Here is an 18,747-nt window from a genome sequence, read left to right as displayed (position 1 = left end):
GGTGGCTCTCTGCTGAACCATAAAGCATTCCTTTTCAATCCCTGCACGCCGATGAGAATGCCTCGGGAAAAGATTACACATGGCCCTGCCACGGCAGACAAGCGATTGCCACCCAGCCGGCTTCCAAGCGGATCCCCGCCCTCCACAGCCTGTTACCACGGCAACCAGTAAAGGCGGAAGTGGCTCAGAAGACTGATACTCCCTAATCAGGTGACCTCCCTCCTCCCGCACGTGACACCGGAGCCCAGGCGCGCGCTCTACCTAATCAAGACCCCACCCTTCTTTCCCTTTAGTGACAATTGACAGCGACCTCGTGCAATGGCCCTTCCGGCTCCACCAGGAGACTCTGCCCGTTGGTAGTGAATGAACCAATTAGACTGGGAAAAAAAGAAGCAACGCCCCAGGTTTCACTCTTGCTTGACAGACGCAATTGAGGCCATCCTCGAGTCCCTCCGCCCCTTAATCCAGTCCGGCTGGCGATGGACAGGCCTTCTACCCAATAGCACGTCCCTTTTTTTAACCGTTGGGTACCGCCCCCTTGAGAGCTAAGCCAATGAGCGCACCGGGTCTCGGCGGGGTGGAGGGGTTGCACTGCGGTAATATGGCTCTTCCTTAGCCAGCTGCGGCGGCAGCGGCGGCGGCCAGTGTTGGGACGGAGCCGTCCTGCCTCTTGGGTGGCGGGTTTCTAGGCTGCAGGGGCTCGGCGGGTGGAGGGTAGGAGGCGGCGGCCGATGCCGGTGGAGCGCCCGCCCCGCCGTTTGGCGGACCCTGGATCGAGATGAGCGCCTCCGCGTCGGTCGGGGGCCAGGTCCCCCCGCCACCCCCGGGCCCAGCCGCGGCGCTGCCTCCCGGTTCTGCAGCGCGGGCCCTGCATGTGGAGCTGCCGTCTCAGCAGGTAAGCCCGCGGCTCGCGGCGCTCGGGAGGGACCCTGGCAGGCCAGCGTGGAGAGCCTGCTGTCTCCGGGCTGACCCCGCGAGCTGGGACACCCAGAGCAAGGACCGGGAGGGCTCGCGGGACTGAGGAAGGCTGTCGGGAGATCGTGTGCGGGGAGGGGTCCAGTGATGGCCGAACCTCCGGGAGATCCCAGAGTCTTAGGAGAATCCCGTTACAGGAGATGGGCTTGTGAGGAAACTAGCAGCCAGCCATCGAAAGTCCCTGGGGCCCCGGCCCGAGGCCGCTTTTCCCCACACTTAGAGCCGGGGATTCCCTTGAGCAGACCCTCCCCCTCGTCGTCCCCCCTGCAACGGACCTGGGAAAGCCCCTGTGTCCCAAGGGCCATGGCGAAAGCACTTCCCTTTCTTTCCCCACCTGGCCATCCCCTCTTACGGAGAAACCAGTTTATACTGTCGTGTGAGAGTCCTGAAAGAGACTTTGGGGTTTCTACCATTTGCTTTTTAATCTTCCCTGATAATTAAGTGTTCAGCCTCTTTAGACAAATGTGTTTGAGACTTCCTAATTCTCCGAGTCCCAAGGAACGCCTGTTAATAATGAGGAGGACTCTTTCCTACTTCATTCCCTCCAGGGAGTCTCTGTGGAAGGAGGATTTGATGTATATATTCATGTGTTCCCTCAGACTTTGGGAAAGATGTTGGGGACTTCTTGGCTCTACCTTGCCGGGAGATAAGAAGGGGAAACACTGATTTTGGTGATCTGACAAAACTCTTTGTTTCACTCACATATCTGTAGAGTACTTCCCTCCTTCTATCCGTGGCCTTCCCTCTGTACCTCCAAGGGGAGATTTTGTAGGAATCTTAGCATTAAAGAGACCTAAAGAACGTACCTTTCCCTCTCTCTGTTTATTCGTCCTTCCAAGAAGAGGACCTAGGAGAAACTGCCATTTATTGACAGCTTACAGTGTTAGACTTGTGCAGAGGGCTCAGTGACCATTATTTGACTGAATTCCCACAACTCAGTGAGTTAGCTGTTTTTACTACCTCCATGTCGCACTTGAGGACACTGAGCCTTGCCCAGAGCCTTCCAGTTAGTAAGTGGTGGGGCTGGGTTGCAGAATCCAGTGTTTGACTCTGCAGCCACGCACGTGCTTGAGACTTCGGCAGCCTTCCTCCACCACCTTTACACAGGACAGAGCAAGCTCCTTCAGAACACCCCTCCAACTTTCCGTAAGCTGCCATTGGGACTGAGGAAGGATTCATAAAGAAGAAGGGAGAGGCTGTGGGGAGAGAGTGGTTGAAAAGTGAAATGGATTTGAATGCAGTAAAGGAGGCGGGGGCTAAAGGGAACAGTTGGAGATAATAACCACAGTGGTTGCCGTTGAGTAGGCAGGCAGAAGAGCTTGCAGAAGCAACGGCTTTTTGTGTTACTACTACCGAAGAGGATTGAAAAGATACCATGTGCCCTGGTTTTGTGATGTTATTGGGCAGGGAATTTCTGAATAGTAGGAGCTTGAGGGTAGTGGGGATTTGGATTGTATTGTGACACTGGGAGAGGGTAGAAGTCTGGCTGGGGAGACTCGTTCTGCAGTGAGCATTAGTGTAGGTTTTGTGTGTGTGTGGGAGGTAAAGTGTGAGGGTGGATACAGGGAGAGGGAATAAGGAGCATCGTTAACAGCCTGGAGAAGTCCTAAGGAGTTCAGGGGCCAAGAAGTGTTTAGTTTGGGGGAGCTTTGAGAGCATGTGGGATTAAGAAAGAGAAAGCTTCATTTACTTCATAGAGTCTGTTCTTTGATAATAGTTAACAGTTGAACACTGGGAAAACTGATGCAAACAGTTCATGGAATAATTTCAGCCTCATTTGTTAGTGTTTGGCAAATTTTTGGATTGGTGCCAATGGATATATAGTGGCTTAAGTGTACAGCTGAATGCTATTTGAGTGCTGAGTGTGCTATTTACAGCTTCCTGGGGGTGTCATCCTTGAATTCTTGGAAGGCAGCCTACATAACAAAGCACTTTTACTTTTGCAGTTGACATTAATTTAGCTTTTGGAGTCAAAGTGCTCCGGTTTTTAGTGTATAAATAATATATATACAATTTTGTTGAGCCAGGCGCGGTGGCTCATGCCTGTAATCCCAGCACCCTGGGAGGCTGAGGCAGGTGGATCACGAGGTCAAGAGATTGAGACCATCCTGGTCAACTTGGTGAAACCCCGTCTCTACTAAAAATACAAAAAATTAGCTGGGCATGATGGCTCGTGCCTGTAATCCCAGCTACTAAGGAGGCTGAGGCAGGAGAATTGCCTGAACCCAGGAAGCGGAGGTTGCGGTGAGCCGAGATCGCGCCATTGCACTCCAGTCTGGGTAACGAGCGAAACTCCGTCTCAAAAAAAAAAAAAAAAAAAAATTTGTTTAAGTTTTATCTGTGTAAAGTACACAGATTATTAGTATTCATTTGATGAATTGTCACCAAGTGAACAGTTACGTAAGTACTACCCAGATTAAGAAATAACAAAATTTTGGCTGGACGCAGTGGCTCACGCCTGTAATACTCCGTCTCTACTAAAAATACAAACAAACAAACGAAAAAAGCCAGATGTGGTGGCACATATTTGTAGTCCTAGCTACTAGGGAGGCTGAAGCAGAATCACTTGAACCCAGAAGGCAGAGGTTGCAGTGACCCGAGATTGTGCCACTGCACACCAGCCTGGGCGACAGAGTGAGACTGTGTCAAAAAAAAAAAAAAAAAAAACACAATTATTAACATCCTGGAAGTCCTCCTTATGTTCTCTCCCATCTCTACTTTTCCTTTTTCTCTAAAGGAACCACTTTTCTGACTTCTAACATAAAAGATCAGTTTGTACCTGTTCTTGAGCTTTATATAAATAGAATTGTGCAAAATGTGTTATTTTGTGTCTGGTTTCTTTTACTCAGTATTGTTTGTGATAGTCAGTCATGGAGTATCTATGTGTGTCTAGTTTTTTGTTTTTGTTTTTGTTTTTTTTTTTTTTTGAGACGGAGTTTCGCTCTTGTTATCCAGGCTGGAGTGCAATGGCGCGATCTCGGCTCACCGCAACCTCCGCCTCCTGGGTTCAGGCAATTCTCCTGCCTCAGCCTCCTGAATAGCTGGGATTACAGGCACGCGCCATCATGCCCAGCTAATTTTTTGTATTTTTAGTAGAGACGGGGTTTCACCAAGTTGACCAGGATGGTCTCGATCTCTTGACCTCGTGATCCACCCGCCTCGGCCTCCCAAAGTGCTGGGATTACAGGCTTAAGCCACCGTGCCCGGCCCTTGTGTGTCTAGTTTTTTTTAGCATTCTTTTTTTTTTTTTGAGACGGAGTTTCGCTCTTGTTACCCAGGCTGGAGTGCAATGGCGCGATCTCGGCTCACCGCAACCTCCGCCTCCTGGGTTCAGGCAATTCTCCTGCCTCAGCCTCCTGAGTAGCTGGGATTACAGGCACGCGCCACCATGCCCAGCTAATTTTTTTTTGTATCTTTAGTAGAGACGGGGTTTCACCATGTTGACCAGGATGGTCTCGATCTCTTGACCTCATGATCCACCCGCCTCAGCCTCCCAAAGTGCTGGGATTACAGGCTTGAGCCATCGCGCCCGGCTAGCATTCTTTTGTTGTCTTTTTTTTTTGCTTTTACAAAATTTCAAAGGTTTAGATAAATTGGAATGCCAGTTGTTACCTTTCCTTTAAATAATACTTTCAAAACCATACACTTTAATGCATCCCATACTGGTTGGCAAGGTGTCAATATTTCTTTTTTTTTTTTTTTTTGAGACGGAGTTTCACTCTTGTTACCCAGGCTGGAGTGCAATGGCGCGATCTCGGCTCACCGCAACCTCCGCCTCCTGGGTTCAGGCAATTCTCCTGCCTCAGCCTCCTGAGTAGCTGGGATTACAGGCACGTGCCACCATGCCCAGCTAATTTTTTGTATTTTTAGTAGAGACGGGGTTTCACCAAGTTGACCAGGATGGTCTCGATCTCTCGACCTCGTGATCCACCCGCCTCGGCCTCCCAAAGTGCTGGGATTACGAGCTTGAGCCACCGCGCCCGGCCGGCAAGGTGTCAATATTTCTAAACAAATAAACAAGCTCTGTTGGTTTAGGATTTCTATGATAAATTTGTCTCAAAGCATAGATTGAGTGGTTCCCAGCCCTCTTCTAAGATGGGGTTTGTCAGCCTTGGTACTGTTGACATTTTGGAGTGAAGGTGGGCTATTACATGTTTAGCCACATCCCGAGATATCAGAAGCACCTCCCCAGTCCTGACAGTAAAAAATAAGTTCGGACATGGCCAAATGTTTCTTAGGGGGCAAAATTACCCCTAGCTGAGAACCACCTTTTAAGGTTATTTTCATTTTAGGATAGAGAGTATTTTTGTTATTATTGACTCATTTATTCCAATCTTCATTAAGTTCTGTTGATTCTAGAAGTGGCTGCAGTGCTTAAAAAGTTAATACTGCAAACTCCTGAACTTTTCCATATATGAGTACTAATTATAATCCATATCAGCTCCTTGACTGTGTCGGCTGGGACTGTTACTTAATTTTGTCTCCTTTTGCTTCTATGTGATCTTACTTTATTGTAATTTAAGCAAGAACTAGTCACACATTTTCTTTGTTTTTGATTTTTGAGACAGTCTTACTCTGTCACCCAGGCTGGAATGAGGTAGTATGATCTCTGCTCACTGCAACCTGCTCCTCCGGGTTCAAGTGATCGTCCCGCCTCAGCCTTCCGGGCAGCTGGGACCACAGGTGTGCACCACCTTGCCCAGGTAATTTTTGTATTTTTAGTAGAGATCGGGTTTCGCCATGTTGACTGACTGGTCTTGAACTCCTGGCCTCAGGTGATCCATCTACCTTGGCCTCCCAAAGTGCTGGGACTACAGGCGTGAACCACCGTGCCTAGCCCACAAAGAAACTATTTTTTTTTTTTCTATTTTTGGCCAAGCATGGTGGCTTATGCCTGTAATACCAGCACTTTGGGAGGCCAAGGCAGGTGGATCACCTGAGGTCAGGAGTTTGAGACCAGCCTGGCCAACATGGTGAAACCCCATCTCTACTAAAAATACAAAAATTAGCCAGATATGATGGCAGGTGCCTCTAATTCCAGTTATTCCGGAGGCTGAGGCAGGAGAATCGCTTGAACCCTGAGGTGGAGGTTGCAGTGAGCTGAGACGGCGTCATTGCACTCCAACCTGGGCTGTAAGAGTGAAACTCTCTCTTGAAAAAAAAGTATTTCTACTTTTTAAATTTAATTTTTATTTTTTTTAGAGACAAGGTCTTGTTCTGTTGCTCAGCCTGGAGTACAGTGGTGTGATCATTGGCTCACTGAGGCCTCAACCTCCTGGGCTTAAGTGATTATCTTGCCTCAGCCTTCCCTAGTATCTAGGACTATAGGCATGTACCGCCATGCCCAGCTAATTTTTTTTTTTTCAAGATGGGGTTTCACCGTGATGGCCAGTCTGGTCTTGAACTCTTGACCTCAGGTAATCCACCCACCTCGGCCTCCCAAAGTGCTAGGATTACAGACATGAGCCACCACGCCTGGCGCCCAGCTAATTTAAAATTTTTTTTTTTTTTTTGTAGAGATGGGGGCTTGCTGTGTTGCCCAGCCCAGGCTGGTCTCAAACTCCTGGCCTCAAGAAATCCTCCTGCCTTGGCCTCTCAAAGTGTTGGGATTATAGACGTGAGCCACTGTGCCCAGTCAGAACAGTTTTAGATTTATTGAAAAATTGAGAAGATAATACAGAAAGTTCCCATATACTCTACGACTAGTTTCACTTCTTTTTTTTTTTTTTTGAGACGGAGTTTCGCTCTTGTTACCCAGGCTGGAGTGCAATGGCGCGATCTCGGCTCACCGCAACCTCTGCCTCCTGGGTTCAGGCAATTCTCCTGCCTCAGCCTCCTGAGTAGCTGGGATTACAGGCACGCGCTACCATGCCCAGCTAATTTTTGTATTTTTAGTAGAGACGGGGTTTCACCATGTTGGCCAGGATAGTCTCGATCTCTTGACCTTGCGATCCGCCCACCTCGGCCTCCCAAAGTGCTGGGATTACAGGCTTGAGCCACCGCGCCCGGCCTAAATAATTTTTAATTATACAATATAGTAGCATTAAAAACATACTTAATGTTATACAACCATCATCACTGTGTATTTCCAGAATGTTTACATCATCCCAAACACAAAACAACTCCCATTCTTGCCTCCCCCAAGCCCCTGATAAATTCTGTTCTACTTTCTGTCTCTGTGAATTTGACTACTCTGGGTACTGCATATAAGTGGCATTATATACTGTTTGTCCTTTTGTGTTTGGCTTACTTCACTTTGTGATGTTTTCAAGTTTCATCCGTATTGTAGGGTATGTTAGAATTTCACTTAAGGTGGATGGTATTCTGTTGTGTGTATATACTACATTTTGTTTATTCATTCATCTCTTGTTGGGTCCTTTGTTTGCTTATTTGAGACAGGGTCTCACTCTGTTGCCCAGGCTAAAGTGCAGTGGCAAGATCATGGCTCACTGCAGCCTTGACCTCCCGGGCTCAAGTGATCCTCTTACCTCAGCACCCCCACAAGTAGCTGAAACTACACAGGCATGTGCCTCCATGCCCAACTAATTTGAATTTTTTGTTTGTTTGTTTGTTTGAGATGGAGCCTTGCTCTGTTGCCAAGCTATAGTGCAGTTGTGTAATCTCAGTTTACTGCAATCTCTGCCTCCCGGGTTCAAGTGATTCTGCTGCCTCAGCCTCCCAAGTAGCTGGGACTACAGGTGCACACCACCACACCCAGCTAATTTTTGTATTTTTTTTTGTAGTAGAGACAGTTTCATCATGTTGGCCAGGATGGTCTCGATCTCTTGACCTCATGATCAGCCCGCCTTGGCCTCCCGAAGAGCTGGGATTACAGGCGTGAGCCACCATGCCCGGCTGAAAATGTTTTGTAGAAATGAATCTCACTCTCGTCTCAAATTCTTGGGCTTAAGGGATCAAAAGATTGCAGGCATGAGCCACCACACCCAGCCAACCCTTAGTTTTTACCGGATGCTCTGCTGTGCCAGGATCCAATCTGGATACCATGTTGTATTTAGTTGTCCTATCTCTTGTCTTCTCTTAGTTGTGGCAGTTCCTCAGATTTTCCTTGTTTTTGATGGCCTTGGCAGTTTGAGTACTGGTGAGATGTTTTTTAGGGTGCTACTCTATTGGAATAGATGTTTTTCCTTATGATTAGACTGGGGTGGTGGTGTTTTGGGAGCAAGACTTAGAGGTAAAGTGCCATTTTCATCATATTTTATGTATATATTATTAACATGATTTATCACTGTTGTCGTTGTTGTTTTTTTGAGATGTTTCACTCTTATTGCCCAGTCTAGAGTACAATGGCGCAATCTCAGCTCACTGTAACTTCAGCCTCTTGGGTTCAAGCTATTCTTCTGTCTCAGCCTCCTGAGTAGCTGGGATTACAGGCAGCTGCCACCACACCTGGCTAATTTTTTGTATTTTTAGTAGAGCTGGGGTTTCACCATGTTGGCCAGGCTGTTCTCAAACTCCTGACCTCAAGTGATCCACCCACCGTGGTCTCTCAAAGTGCTGGGATCACAGGTGTGAGCCACCATACCTGGCCAGTTTATCACTGTTGATACTTTTATCATCACCAACTAAGGTAGCATATTATAATAGGAAAAGCAAACTAGCTGTTTTCTCCTGTTATACTCTCAACATAACCCTTCTGACATTAGATGTGTATGGGTTTTTCCCCACACACCCAGCAATCCTTGTGTGAACACCAATGTGGTGTCCTATGATTCAGTTCAATTCTGCCACGATCTCCTTAGAGTTAATACCATATTCCATAAGTTAAAAGCACAGTCCCATGAAACTGTCCCCCACTTCAGATGCCAGTCATAAGTCTAGGTCTCTGGAACTTCTGACCAACTAGCTATAAATTGGGAGTTCCTGCGTTCCCCTCCTTAGGCTCAATCATTTACTAGAGCAGCTCACAGAACTCAAGAAAACACCTTGCTTGCATTTATTGTTTTTTAAAATAAACTCTATTACACAGGATACAGATGAATAGCCAGATGGAAGATACGCATAGGGAATAGTATGGGGGAAATGGCCCAGAGCTTTCATGCCCTCTTATGGCCACTCCACCCTCCACATGTTCAGCAACCCAGAAGCTCTCCAAAAGCTGTAGTTCTGTGATTTCTATGGAGGTTTCATCTTGTAGGCATGATAAGTTATTAAGTCAGTCTTTAGCCCCTTTCTGCTTCCTGGAGGATGGGGCTGAAATTCCAAGCTTCTGATCATGGCTTGGTCTTTCTGGTGACCATCCTCTTTCTAGGAGCCCACCAAGAATTGCCTCATTCGAACAAAGGATGTTCCTATCACCTAGGAAATTCTGAGGGACTAGGCGTTGTGTCTGGAACTGGGCTCAAAGACCAAATATTAAATGAAAAGATTCTCCTAGCACACCTGTGACTTCCAGGGAATTACAGGGGTTTTAAGAGCTCTGCACCAGGAACTCTGTACGAAGACCAAAGTATGTATTTATTATTATAAATTACAGTGCCACAGGTAGTGTTTGTCAGGTTTCTCTGCTGTAAGGTTACTCTTTCCCCACTCCCCTTTTCAGAAGGAAGTCACTATGTGTAGTCCACACTTGAGTGAGATTTGTGCTCCCTCTTCTTGAGGGTAGAGTGTCTGCATAAATTATTTGGAATTTTTCTGCTTGGGATATTAAATCATGGCTCACTGTAGCCTGCAGCTCCTGGGCTCAAGTTATGTGCCTTAGCTTCCCAAGTAGCTGGGACCACAGGTGCATACCACCATGCCTGGCTCATTTTTTTCATTTTCATTTTTATTTTTGTAGCGACAGGGAGGGTCTTGCTATATTGCCCAGGCTGGTCTCTAACTCCTGGCTTCAAGCAGTTCTCTCGTCTTGGCCTCCCAAAGTGTTGGGATTACAGGCATGAGCCACTGAGCTTGGCTGGTAACTTACAGTCACACAGATTGTCAACATAGGGACTACATTCTAGGTGTTTCCTATTTGCCCTAGAGACTTATTCTTTGCCGGGTTCTGGTGAAAAGTTTTAATTACCTCAAAATTTGGGACCATCAGGCTTTATCTTTTATTTCCCTCAGCACTTGTGCCTGACACTCTGCTGATGATTTAGTAGGAACTCATGTACAGTCTTTTTGTTTATGAATCTTTCCCTCGAAGAACTTTACAGCCTAAAGAGAAGAGGGAAAGATTGGATTCAATGATATTGAAACGCATACCAAAAAACAAATGGTAGAAGCAGAAAAGTAGATCTAAAGTTTGATTTCTCAGTACAGGATACATATTTTCCCTTCATATATTTATGTTTATTTGGATACTCTACTTTTGTTAATCTAATTTAATCATGTAAAAAGATCAGTTTTGTTGGCAAGGCCGTTGATCTTATCAGGAATGTGTGCCTCACGCAACGTAGTACCATGCTGTATGCATTTATTCCTTCTGTAAATATTTATTAAGCCCTTTGTAACTCAAAGAAAAAATGTAATGCATAATTGAGTATCTACAAAATAAATTGATGGCAATTTCTGTGCTGCTTTGGCTCTCTTAAATAAAACAATATGAGGAAGCTTCAGAAACTTGATATCAGCATCCTGAAATCATTATTTTTATGTGACAACGTGTTATTAGGAATTTATGTTCTTTTCTGTTTGTTTCTCTTTTTCCTGTGAAAATGAGTTTTCTTTTGAAAGGAAAAGTTATGTTTATATAGTGTTTACTTTAAAATTTCTCCACAGATCACAATTTTTTGTGGTGGAAAATTCAGCAATGAAATTGACTAGAAATAGAGCACAAGCCGAATTGAAACTACTAAGTTGGGCCTGAAGTGAAGTGTATGGTAGAATGAAAAAAAATTAGATTTTCATAGTTTCCAAATGTGTATTTTTGATAAGTTGTGTATTTTTTACCTGTCAGACATGTTACTCCTGGGGAGAAAAAGAAATTTGTCATTTGTAACGTACTGGATTGTGTATAGCTACAAACTAAAAGTGTTTTAGAAAAATTAAAGATATCTCTCTTAAGAGAGAGGTTGAAACATTTTAGTTTTTTTTTTTTTTTTGAGACGAGTCTCGCTCTGTTGCCAGGCACCGGGCTGGAGTGCAGTGGCACGACCTCAGCTCATTGCAACTTCCGCCTCCTGGGTTCAAACAATTCTCCTGCCTCAGCCTCCTGAGTAGCCGGGACTACAGGTGCCTGCTACCACACCTGGCTAATTTTTGTGTTTTTAGTAGAGACGGGGTTTCACCATGTTGGTCAGGCTGGTCTCAAACTCCTAACCTCAGGTGATACCCTCACTTCGGCTTCCCAAAGTGCTAGGATTACAGGCGTGAGCCACTGCGCCCGGCCACATTTTAGGTTTTATGGTTTGTTTTAGGTTTAATGACATAAGTAATGTCTTATATTGTTAAATTTTTTCAATGCCTTGTACAGTATTTTAGTAGTTGCTTCTTTTTTTTTTTTTTTTTTTTTTTGAGACGGAGTTTCGCTCTTGTTACCCAGGCTGGAGTGCAATGGCGCTATCTCGGCTCACCGCAACCTCCGCCTCCTGGGCTCAGGCAATTCTCCTGCCTCAGCCTCCTGAGTAGCTGGGATTACAGGCACGCGCCACCACGCCCAGCTAATTTTTTGTATTTTTAGTCGAGACGGGGTTTCACCATGTTGACCAGGATGGTCTCGATCTCTTGACCTCGTGATCCACCCGCCTCAGCCTCCCAAAGTGCTGGGATTACAGGCTTGAGCCACCGCGCCCGGCTAGTTGCTTCTTTAGATTATAAATGTAGGCCGGGTGCGGTGGCTCAAGCCTGTAATCCCAGCACTTTGGGAGGCTGAGGCAGGTGGATCACGAGGTCAAGAGATCGAGACCATCCTGGTTAACATGGTGAAACCCTGTCTCTACTAAAGATACAAAAAATCAGCTGGGCATGGTGGCAAGTGCCTGTAATCCCAGCTACTCAGGAGGCTGAGGCAGGAGAATTGCTCGAACCCAGGAGGCGGAGGTTGCGGTGAGCCGAGATTGCGCCATTGCACTCCAGCCTGGGTAACAGGAGCGAAACTCCGTCTCAAAAAAAAAAAAAAAAAAAAAAAAGATTATAAATGTAGATGAGTACATGGATAATGGAAACTTGAAATTGGAATTTTACAATTCATAGTATACCTTCTTGATTAGTGTCACATAACCTTGTTTTCCATCTTATTTTAAGATGGAAACATAAATTTTGAATCATAGAATTTTACAGATGTAAAACCTGAAGCCTTTTGAGGTGAAACAGATAGACTTGGTCTATCTGTTTATTCTTGCCCTCAAGGATTTAGCAAAGAGCATTAGTTTACAGATCTGTGTTGTGTCTTGTTCCTGCTTGTGGCAGATAAATAAACAGAACCTGGGTTTGTGAACAGTTCCACTGTGCTTGGCTGGGTTCGTTGAGAACTTGTTTCTTTTTTTTTTTTTTTTTTTTTTTTTGAGGTGGAGTTTTGTTCTTGTCACCCAGGCTGTAATGCAATGGCATGATCTCAGCTCACTGCAACCTCCGCCTCCTGAGTTTAAGCGATTCTTCTGCCTCGGCTTCCTAGTAGCTAGGATTACAGGTGCCTGCCAGCATGCTCAGCTAATTTTTGTAATTTTGGTAGAGATGGGGATTTACCACATTGGCCAGGCTGGTCTCGAACTCCTGACCTTAGGTGATCCGCTTGCCTCGGCCTCCAAAAGTGTTGGGATTACAGGCGTGAGCCACCACGCCTGGCAGAGAACTTGTTTCTTAAACTTCACTCAGTGCTTTGGTACATTAGCCTCACAGCTTTGGGTATTTTAGGCTAGAATTGAAACAGAGGAGAGACTGTATTTTAAAGTTCTCTTTAAGGGCAGAACACTCAGAATCTACCCACCACCTCCCTTTTATGGTGTGAATTAGAGTGAAACTTTGGAATGTTCCTTTAAATGGCCAGTCTTCCTGTTTTGTCCCTGAGTACTTACCATGCCTATCTTTTTTTTTTTTTTTGAATAGTCTGCTTAAGAACTTCTGTTCTCTACCTCTTTTTTTTTTTTTTTTGAGACGGAGTTTCGCCCTTGTTACCCAGGCTGGAGTGCAATGGCGCGATCTCGGCTCACCGCAACCTCCGCCTCCTGGGCTCAGGCAATTCTCCTGCCTCAGCCTCCTGAGTAGCTGGGATTACAGGCACGTGCCACCATGCCCAGCTAATTTTTTGCACTTTTAGTAGAGACGGGGTTTCACCATATTGACCAGGATGGTCTTGATCTCTCGACCTCGTGATCCACCCGCCTCGGCCTCCCAAAGTGCTGGGATTACAGGCTTGAGCCACCGCGCCCGGCCTGTTCTCTACCTCTTTAAGTTTCTGAAAGAGTAACCATCTGGTGATTGTGGGTTTTTTGATGGCAAGGGTTTTATTCTGTATAATACTTGGTGTTGATTGCTGTAGACCCTATTTAGTGGTAATGTTATTATGCGTTTTACTTACCCATTCTTTGTGAAAATGCTGGTAGAGTGTGTTTATTAAGAGGCCAAGACAGATAATGCTGAAGTTGAGCATCAGAACTTACTACTTTGGATTCTCACTTTGTTGGTCCATTGAAACAGCTGAAATTTTTTCCTACTGTGGTTTTTATAGTGTCCAAAAAATGCAGTCAGATGTTTTTGAAAATAATGAGGAATACCAGGAAGCTGAAACTAGTGGCAACCTTTGGCTTTTTCAACAGACTCCTGGGAAAGAAAAGAGGGAAAACATAAAAGTGAGAATCAGACTTGGTAAATCATAAAAGTAAACATGAGAATCAGGCTTACGTTTTTTTTTGAGATGAAGTTTCGCTCTTGTTACCCAGGCTGGAGTGCAATGGCATGATCTCTGCTCACTGCAACCTCCACCACCTCCTGGGTTCAGGCAATTCTCCTGCCTCAGCCTCCTGAGTAGCTGGGACTACAGGCACGCGCCACCATGCCCAGCTAATTTTTTGTATTTTTAGTAGAGACGGGGTTTCACCATGTTGACCAGGATGGTCTCGATCTCTTGACCTCGTGATCCACCCGCCTCGGCCTCCCAAAGTGCTGGGATTACAGGCTTGAGCCACCGCACCCGGCCTTAATTTTTTGTATTTTTTAGTAGAGACGGGGTTTCACCATGTTGACCAGGATGGTCTCGATCTCTTGACCTCGTGATCCACCCGCCTCAGCCTCCCAAAGTGCTGGGATTACAGGCTTAAGCCACCACGCCCAGGCTTTTTTTTTTTTTTTTCCAGGAAAAACTTTATACTATTTAACATGACTACCTTTTGTGACTAAGGGTTTAACACTGAATACAAGTAATTCATGTGTTCACGTTAGCCTATGTTAAAACTAATTCTGGGCTGGGCGCAGTGACTCATGCCTGTAATCCCAGAACTTTGGGAGGCCGAGGCAGATGGATCACCTGAGGTCAGGAGTTTGACACCAGCCTGCCCAACATGGCAAAACCCCATCTCTACTAAAAATATAAAAAATTAGCTGGGCGTGGTGGCAGGTGCCTGTAATCTCAGCTACTTGGGAGGCTGAGGCAGGAGAATTGCTTGAACCTAGGAGACAGAGGTTGCAGTGAGCCGAGATTGTGCCATTGCACTCCAGCCTGGGTGGCAAGAGTGAAACTCTAAAAAAAAAAAAAAAAAAACAACAAAAAACAGCAACAAAAAATAACTAATTCTGAATGAGGAATAGGAAAAACTGAGAGCCATTTATTTGATACTTTTAAAGTGCCTTCTTTGAATTGTTGGGCACAGGTTTTGGAACTGTAAGTATGTGTTTGCCAACCTACTTATGTCTTTCAGGGGATATGAATTATTTCCTTCCTCAATTCCAGTCATTCTTTTGTATGAGAGCTAATCCAGAAAACTAAACTTTTAAACAATACGAAATAAAAATAGTCTTGGATTTTGAAAAGCCTTTTTTTTTTTAACGTTGTCTCATTTTAATGAAAATAAGATTGTCCTCAAGGAAATCAGTATTGCTTTAATCCACTAAAACATTAATATCTAGGCATCCATGAGAAGCAGGAACATGAAGAAAGCTTTCTGGTTTTTTGTTCTGAAAATAGATTATGAAGCAAGGTAGGCAGGTAGGCTGTGCGGTGCTTGTTACAGGTCTTGGGGATTTTAAAGCACTATACTCATTACAGGATAGAATTGGTACCATTATAGATTTATATATGTATTAGGTATTTCAGACTTGTTTTCATGAATTGACTTATTGTAATTTATTCTACAAGGCAGATGTTTAATATAAATATAAAAATAAAGAGTAGCTGCCTAGGTGCTCTGGAGTGATTGGTTGACTGGTGATAGTCATACACTTCTATCAAAAACATCAGTATAAATTGGGCGTGGTGCTATACACCTGTAATCCTAGCCTACCTGGGAGACTGAGGCAGGAGGATTGCTTGAGGCCAGGAGTTTGATTCCAGCCTAGGCAACATAGTGAGACCCCTATCTCTTAAAAAAAAAAAAACCACACCAGTCTGATGATGATAATGATGCTGCTGATGATTAATTAATTGTCTCAGACAAGATTGCCCAGGCTGGAATGCAGTGGCACAATCATGGCTCACCTGCAATCTTGACTTCCCTGGGCTTAGGTGATCCTCCCACCTTAGCCTCCTGAGTAGCTGAGACCACAGGCATGCACCACCATGCCTGGCTTATATATCTCTATCTCTATCTGTCTATCTAAATTATAATATATATTTTATTGGAGACTAGCCTGCCCAACATGGCAAAAGTCATATATATATATATTTTTTGTTTGTTTGTTTGTTTGTTTGTTTTGTTTTGTTTGTTTGTTTGTTTGTTTTGTTTTGTTTTGTTTTTGTTTTTGTTTTTGTTTTTTGGTAGAGACAGGTGTAGAGACAGGGTTTTGCTGCCAGGACTACAGGTGCATGCCACCATACCTGGCTAATTTTGTACTTTTTTTTTTTTGGTAGAGATAGGGTTTTGCCATATTGCCCAGGCTGGTCTCAAATTCCTGAGCTCAAGCAATCCACCCACCTTGGCCTCCCAAAGTGTTGGGACTATAGGCATGAGCCACAGTCCCTGGCCAGTCTGATTATTAGATGAAGACACTGTAGAGTTACAGAATTTCTTTTTTCGAGACACTGGGTCTCATTATATTGTTCAGGGTTAGGCTGAAGTGTAGTGGCTATTCACAGGTAATGCACTACAACCTCAAACTCCTGGGTTCAAATGGATTATTCTGCCTTAGCCTCTGGAATAGCTGGGACTGTAGATGTGTGCCACTGTACCCGGCTAAATTGCAGAATTTCTTAACTGCAGAATTGCTGCATTTTTGATATTGTATAACTATCCAAAAACTAAAAAATTAGAAAGCTGCTTCTCGTGTATACCTGGGCATTAACATTTTAGTGAATGAAGGCAATACCACTTTTCTCAATGACATTCTTCTCTTCTTTAAGGTATCCAGTAAGGATCAGTGCAATTGAAAGACTTTCTTAACTATGATCCATTTTGTTTGGCTTCTTTAAGTTCATTTGAGTAATTCCTCACTTATTTAACATTGTACAAATGTGAATGCCTGTAAACGCCAGGGACTGTCTAATAAAACAGCAAGCAAGACAGAGGCACTGCCTTTATGGACCTTCTGATGCATGAGAGACAAGGGGGTTAGCACGCTTTTCTGTGAAGAACCAGATAGTTAACATGTTTCTGTCTTAGACCTCCTAGGATCTTAGTAGCAAATACTCAGCTGATTGCTGTAGTGCAGAAAAAAACCCATTACTATATGTTAACAAATGAGTGTGGCTGTATTCCAGTAAAACTTTAAGGATACTGGAATTATTAATTTTCATGTGCCATGAAATATTTGTCTTCTTTTTATTTTTATTTTATTTATTTATTTTTGAGACAGAGACTCGCTCTGTCGTCCAGGCTGGAATACAGTGGCACAGTCTGTGTTCACTTCAACCTTTGCCTTCTGGGTTCAGATTCTCCTGCCTCAGACTCCTGAGTAGCTGGGACTACAGGCATGCACCACCACACCTGGCTAATTTTTGTATTTTTAGTAGAGACAGGGTTTCACCACATTGGCTAGGCTGGTCTTGAACTCTTGACCTCGTGATCTGCCTGCCTCGGCCTTCCAAAGTGCTGGGATTACAGGCATGAGCCACTGTGCCTGACCTTTTCTTTTTATTTTTTTGAGACAAAGTCTCACCGTGTCACCCAGGCTGGAGTGCAGTGGCATGATCTCTGCTCACTGCAACCTCCACCTCCTGGGTTCAAGCAATTCTCGTGCCTCAGCCTCCCAAGTAGCTGAGACTACAGGCGCTCGCCACCATGCCCAGCTAATTTTTGTATTTTTAGTAGAGACGGGATTTCACCATGTTGACCAGGATGGTCTCAATCTCTTGACCTCGTGATCCACCCGTTTAATGTGGTTGCATAAGAAGGCTTGTTGTAAGGCTGGTCCTCAGTGTAACTAAGGTAACTTTGGAAGAATCGCTTTGTTCTGATCCTCAGGGTCTTAACCTTTACAGTGAGAAGACTAGGTTATCTGTAGCTCTGTGCACACTGTGTGCCTCCATTTCTTCAATTGCCAAATGCTTTTGTCTCAAATATTTTCATTCTACAAATACTGTGTTCAACTCTGTTCTATACCATCATTAGTTCAACAGTTATGTTTTGAGTTTCTACCATGTATCCCACAGTGGTTGAGAATATGGACACTAGAACCTGATTGCTTGTGTTTAAGTTCTGGTCCAGCCATTTCCCATGTTCCTAAACTAAGTTAGGCACTCCGGAAGTTATTTAATCTCTGTATGCCGCAGGGAGACTTAGGTAAAATGGGCATAACAGCCTACCCTGTAGGGTTGTCGAGAGGGTTAAATGAGTCATAAATTTCCCTAAAAAGGTGCTGAGTTTATGGTAAGCATTCAAGAAATGTTAGTTGTTGCTACTGTCATTGCTATTTCCATTTGTCAGGCACTGAAGATGCAGGATAAATGTGTCCTTGCCCTAGAGGGACTCATAATCTAATGAGTAAGAGAAGTATGTCACTAGGCCATTTTAGTGTAATATAAGAGATGCTTCAAAAAAAATACTGAAGTGGGAAAGACGGGAAATGCATCTAGCAGAGGGACCAGCTTGAGCAAAAAGGTAAGAAGGTATAGAAAGGAATGGTGGATAATTAAGTGAGGCCAGAGTTTAGGAGCTTAGGGGAGGATGGTGGAAAAGAGTTGGAGAGTACAGATGCCCTTGGACTTAACGATGGGGTTATGTCCTGATGAACCCACTGTAGACTGAAAACATCGCTGAATTGAAAGTGCATTTAATGCACCCAACCTCTTGAACACCGTAGCTTAGCCTAGCCTGTGTTCTCACACACTTTCCATTAGCCTATGGTTGGGCAAAATCATCTAACACAAAGCTGATTTTAAAAAAGTATGGAATATCTCATGTAATTTACTCATGTAATTTATTGAATGCTGACCTGAAGGTGAAAAACAGGATGGTCGTATGGGTACTGCATGTACGATTTCTACTGAATGCATTTTACTTTCATGCCATCGTAAAGTAAAAACATCATTCAGTCAAACCTCCTAAGTCAGGGACCATCTGTACCTGGGACAGTCTGTACTGTTCTACTTATGACACTTCTGACAAGTATCCTTGCATTCAGTTAAATTCTGATGCTATTTACCAGGAGTTATGGCCTACAAGTTAAGGGCACAGTCCTGTAAGGCTGCTCCCACTTCACATGTCGGTCACAAGTCCCAGGTCGCAGGGCTCCTTTACTTCT

At 44.5% G+C, this 18,747-nt stretch overlaps 1 protein-coding gene across 3 annotated transcripts in view; it reads left to right on the top strand.

Annotated features, from left to right (window-relative positions):
• Positions 1–560: 560 nt before the first annotated feature.
• The window catches only part of UVRAG (UV radiation resistance associated), a 302,584-nt gene continuing 284,397 nt past the window's right edge, over positions 561–18,747 (top strand). For 2 of the 3 annotated variants that reach the window (XM_074400911.1, XM_010334331.3), the window contains exon 1: positions 561–895. In XM_074400911.1, coding sequence (XP_074257012.1) covers positions 779–895 — 117 coding nt within the window. In that variant the 5' untranslated portion in view covers positions 561–778. The remainder of the gene's footprint in view (positions 896–18,747) is intronic. The other variant, XM_003923486.4, reaches the window with a different exon arrangement.

The sequence above is a fragment of the Saimiri boliviensis genome, chromosome 6, assembly GCF_048565385.1.
Source record: "Saimiri boliviensis isolate mSaiBol1 chromosome 6, mSaiBol1.pri, whole genome shotgun sequence".
Lineage (NCBI taxonomy): Eukaryota > Metazoa > Chordata > Mammalia > Primates > Cebidae > Saimiri > Saimiri boliviensis.
This window is presented reverse-complemented; position numbering and strand designations above follow the sequence as displayed.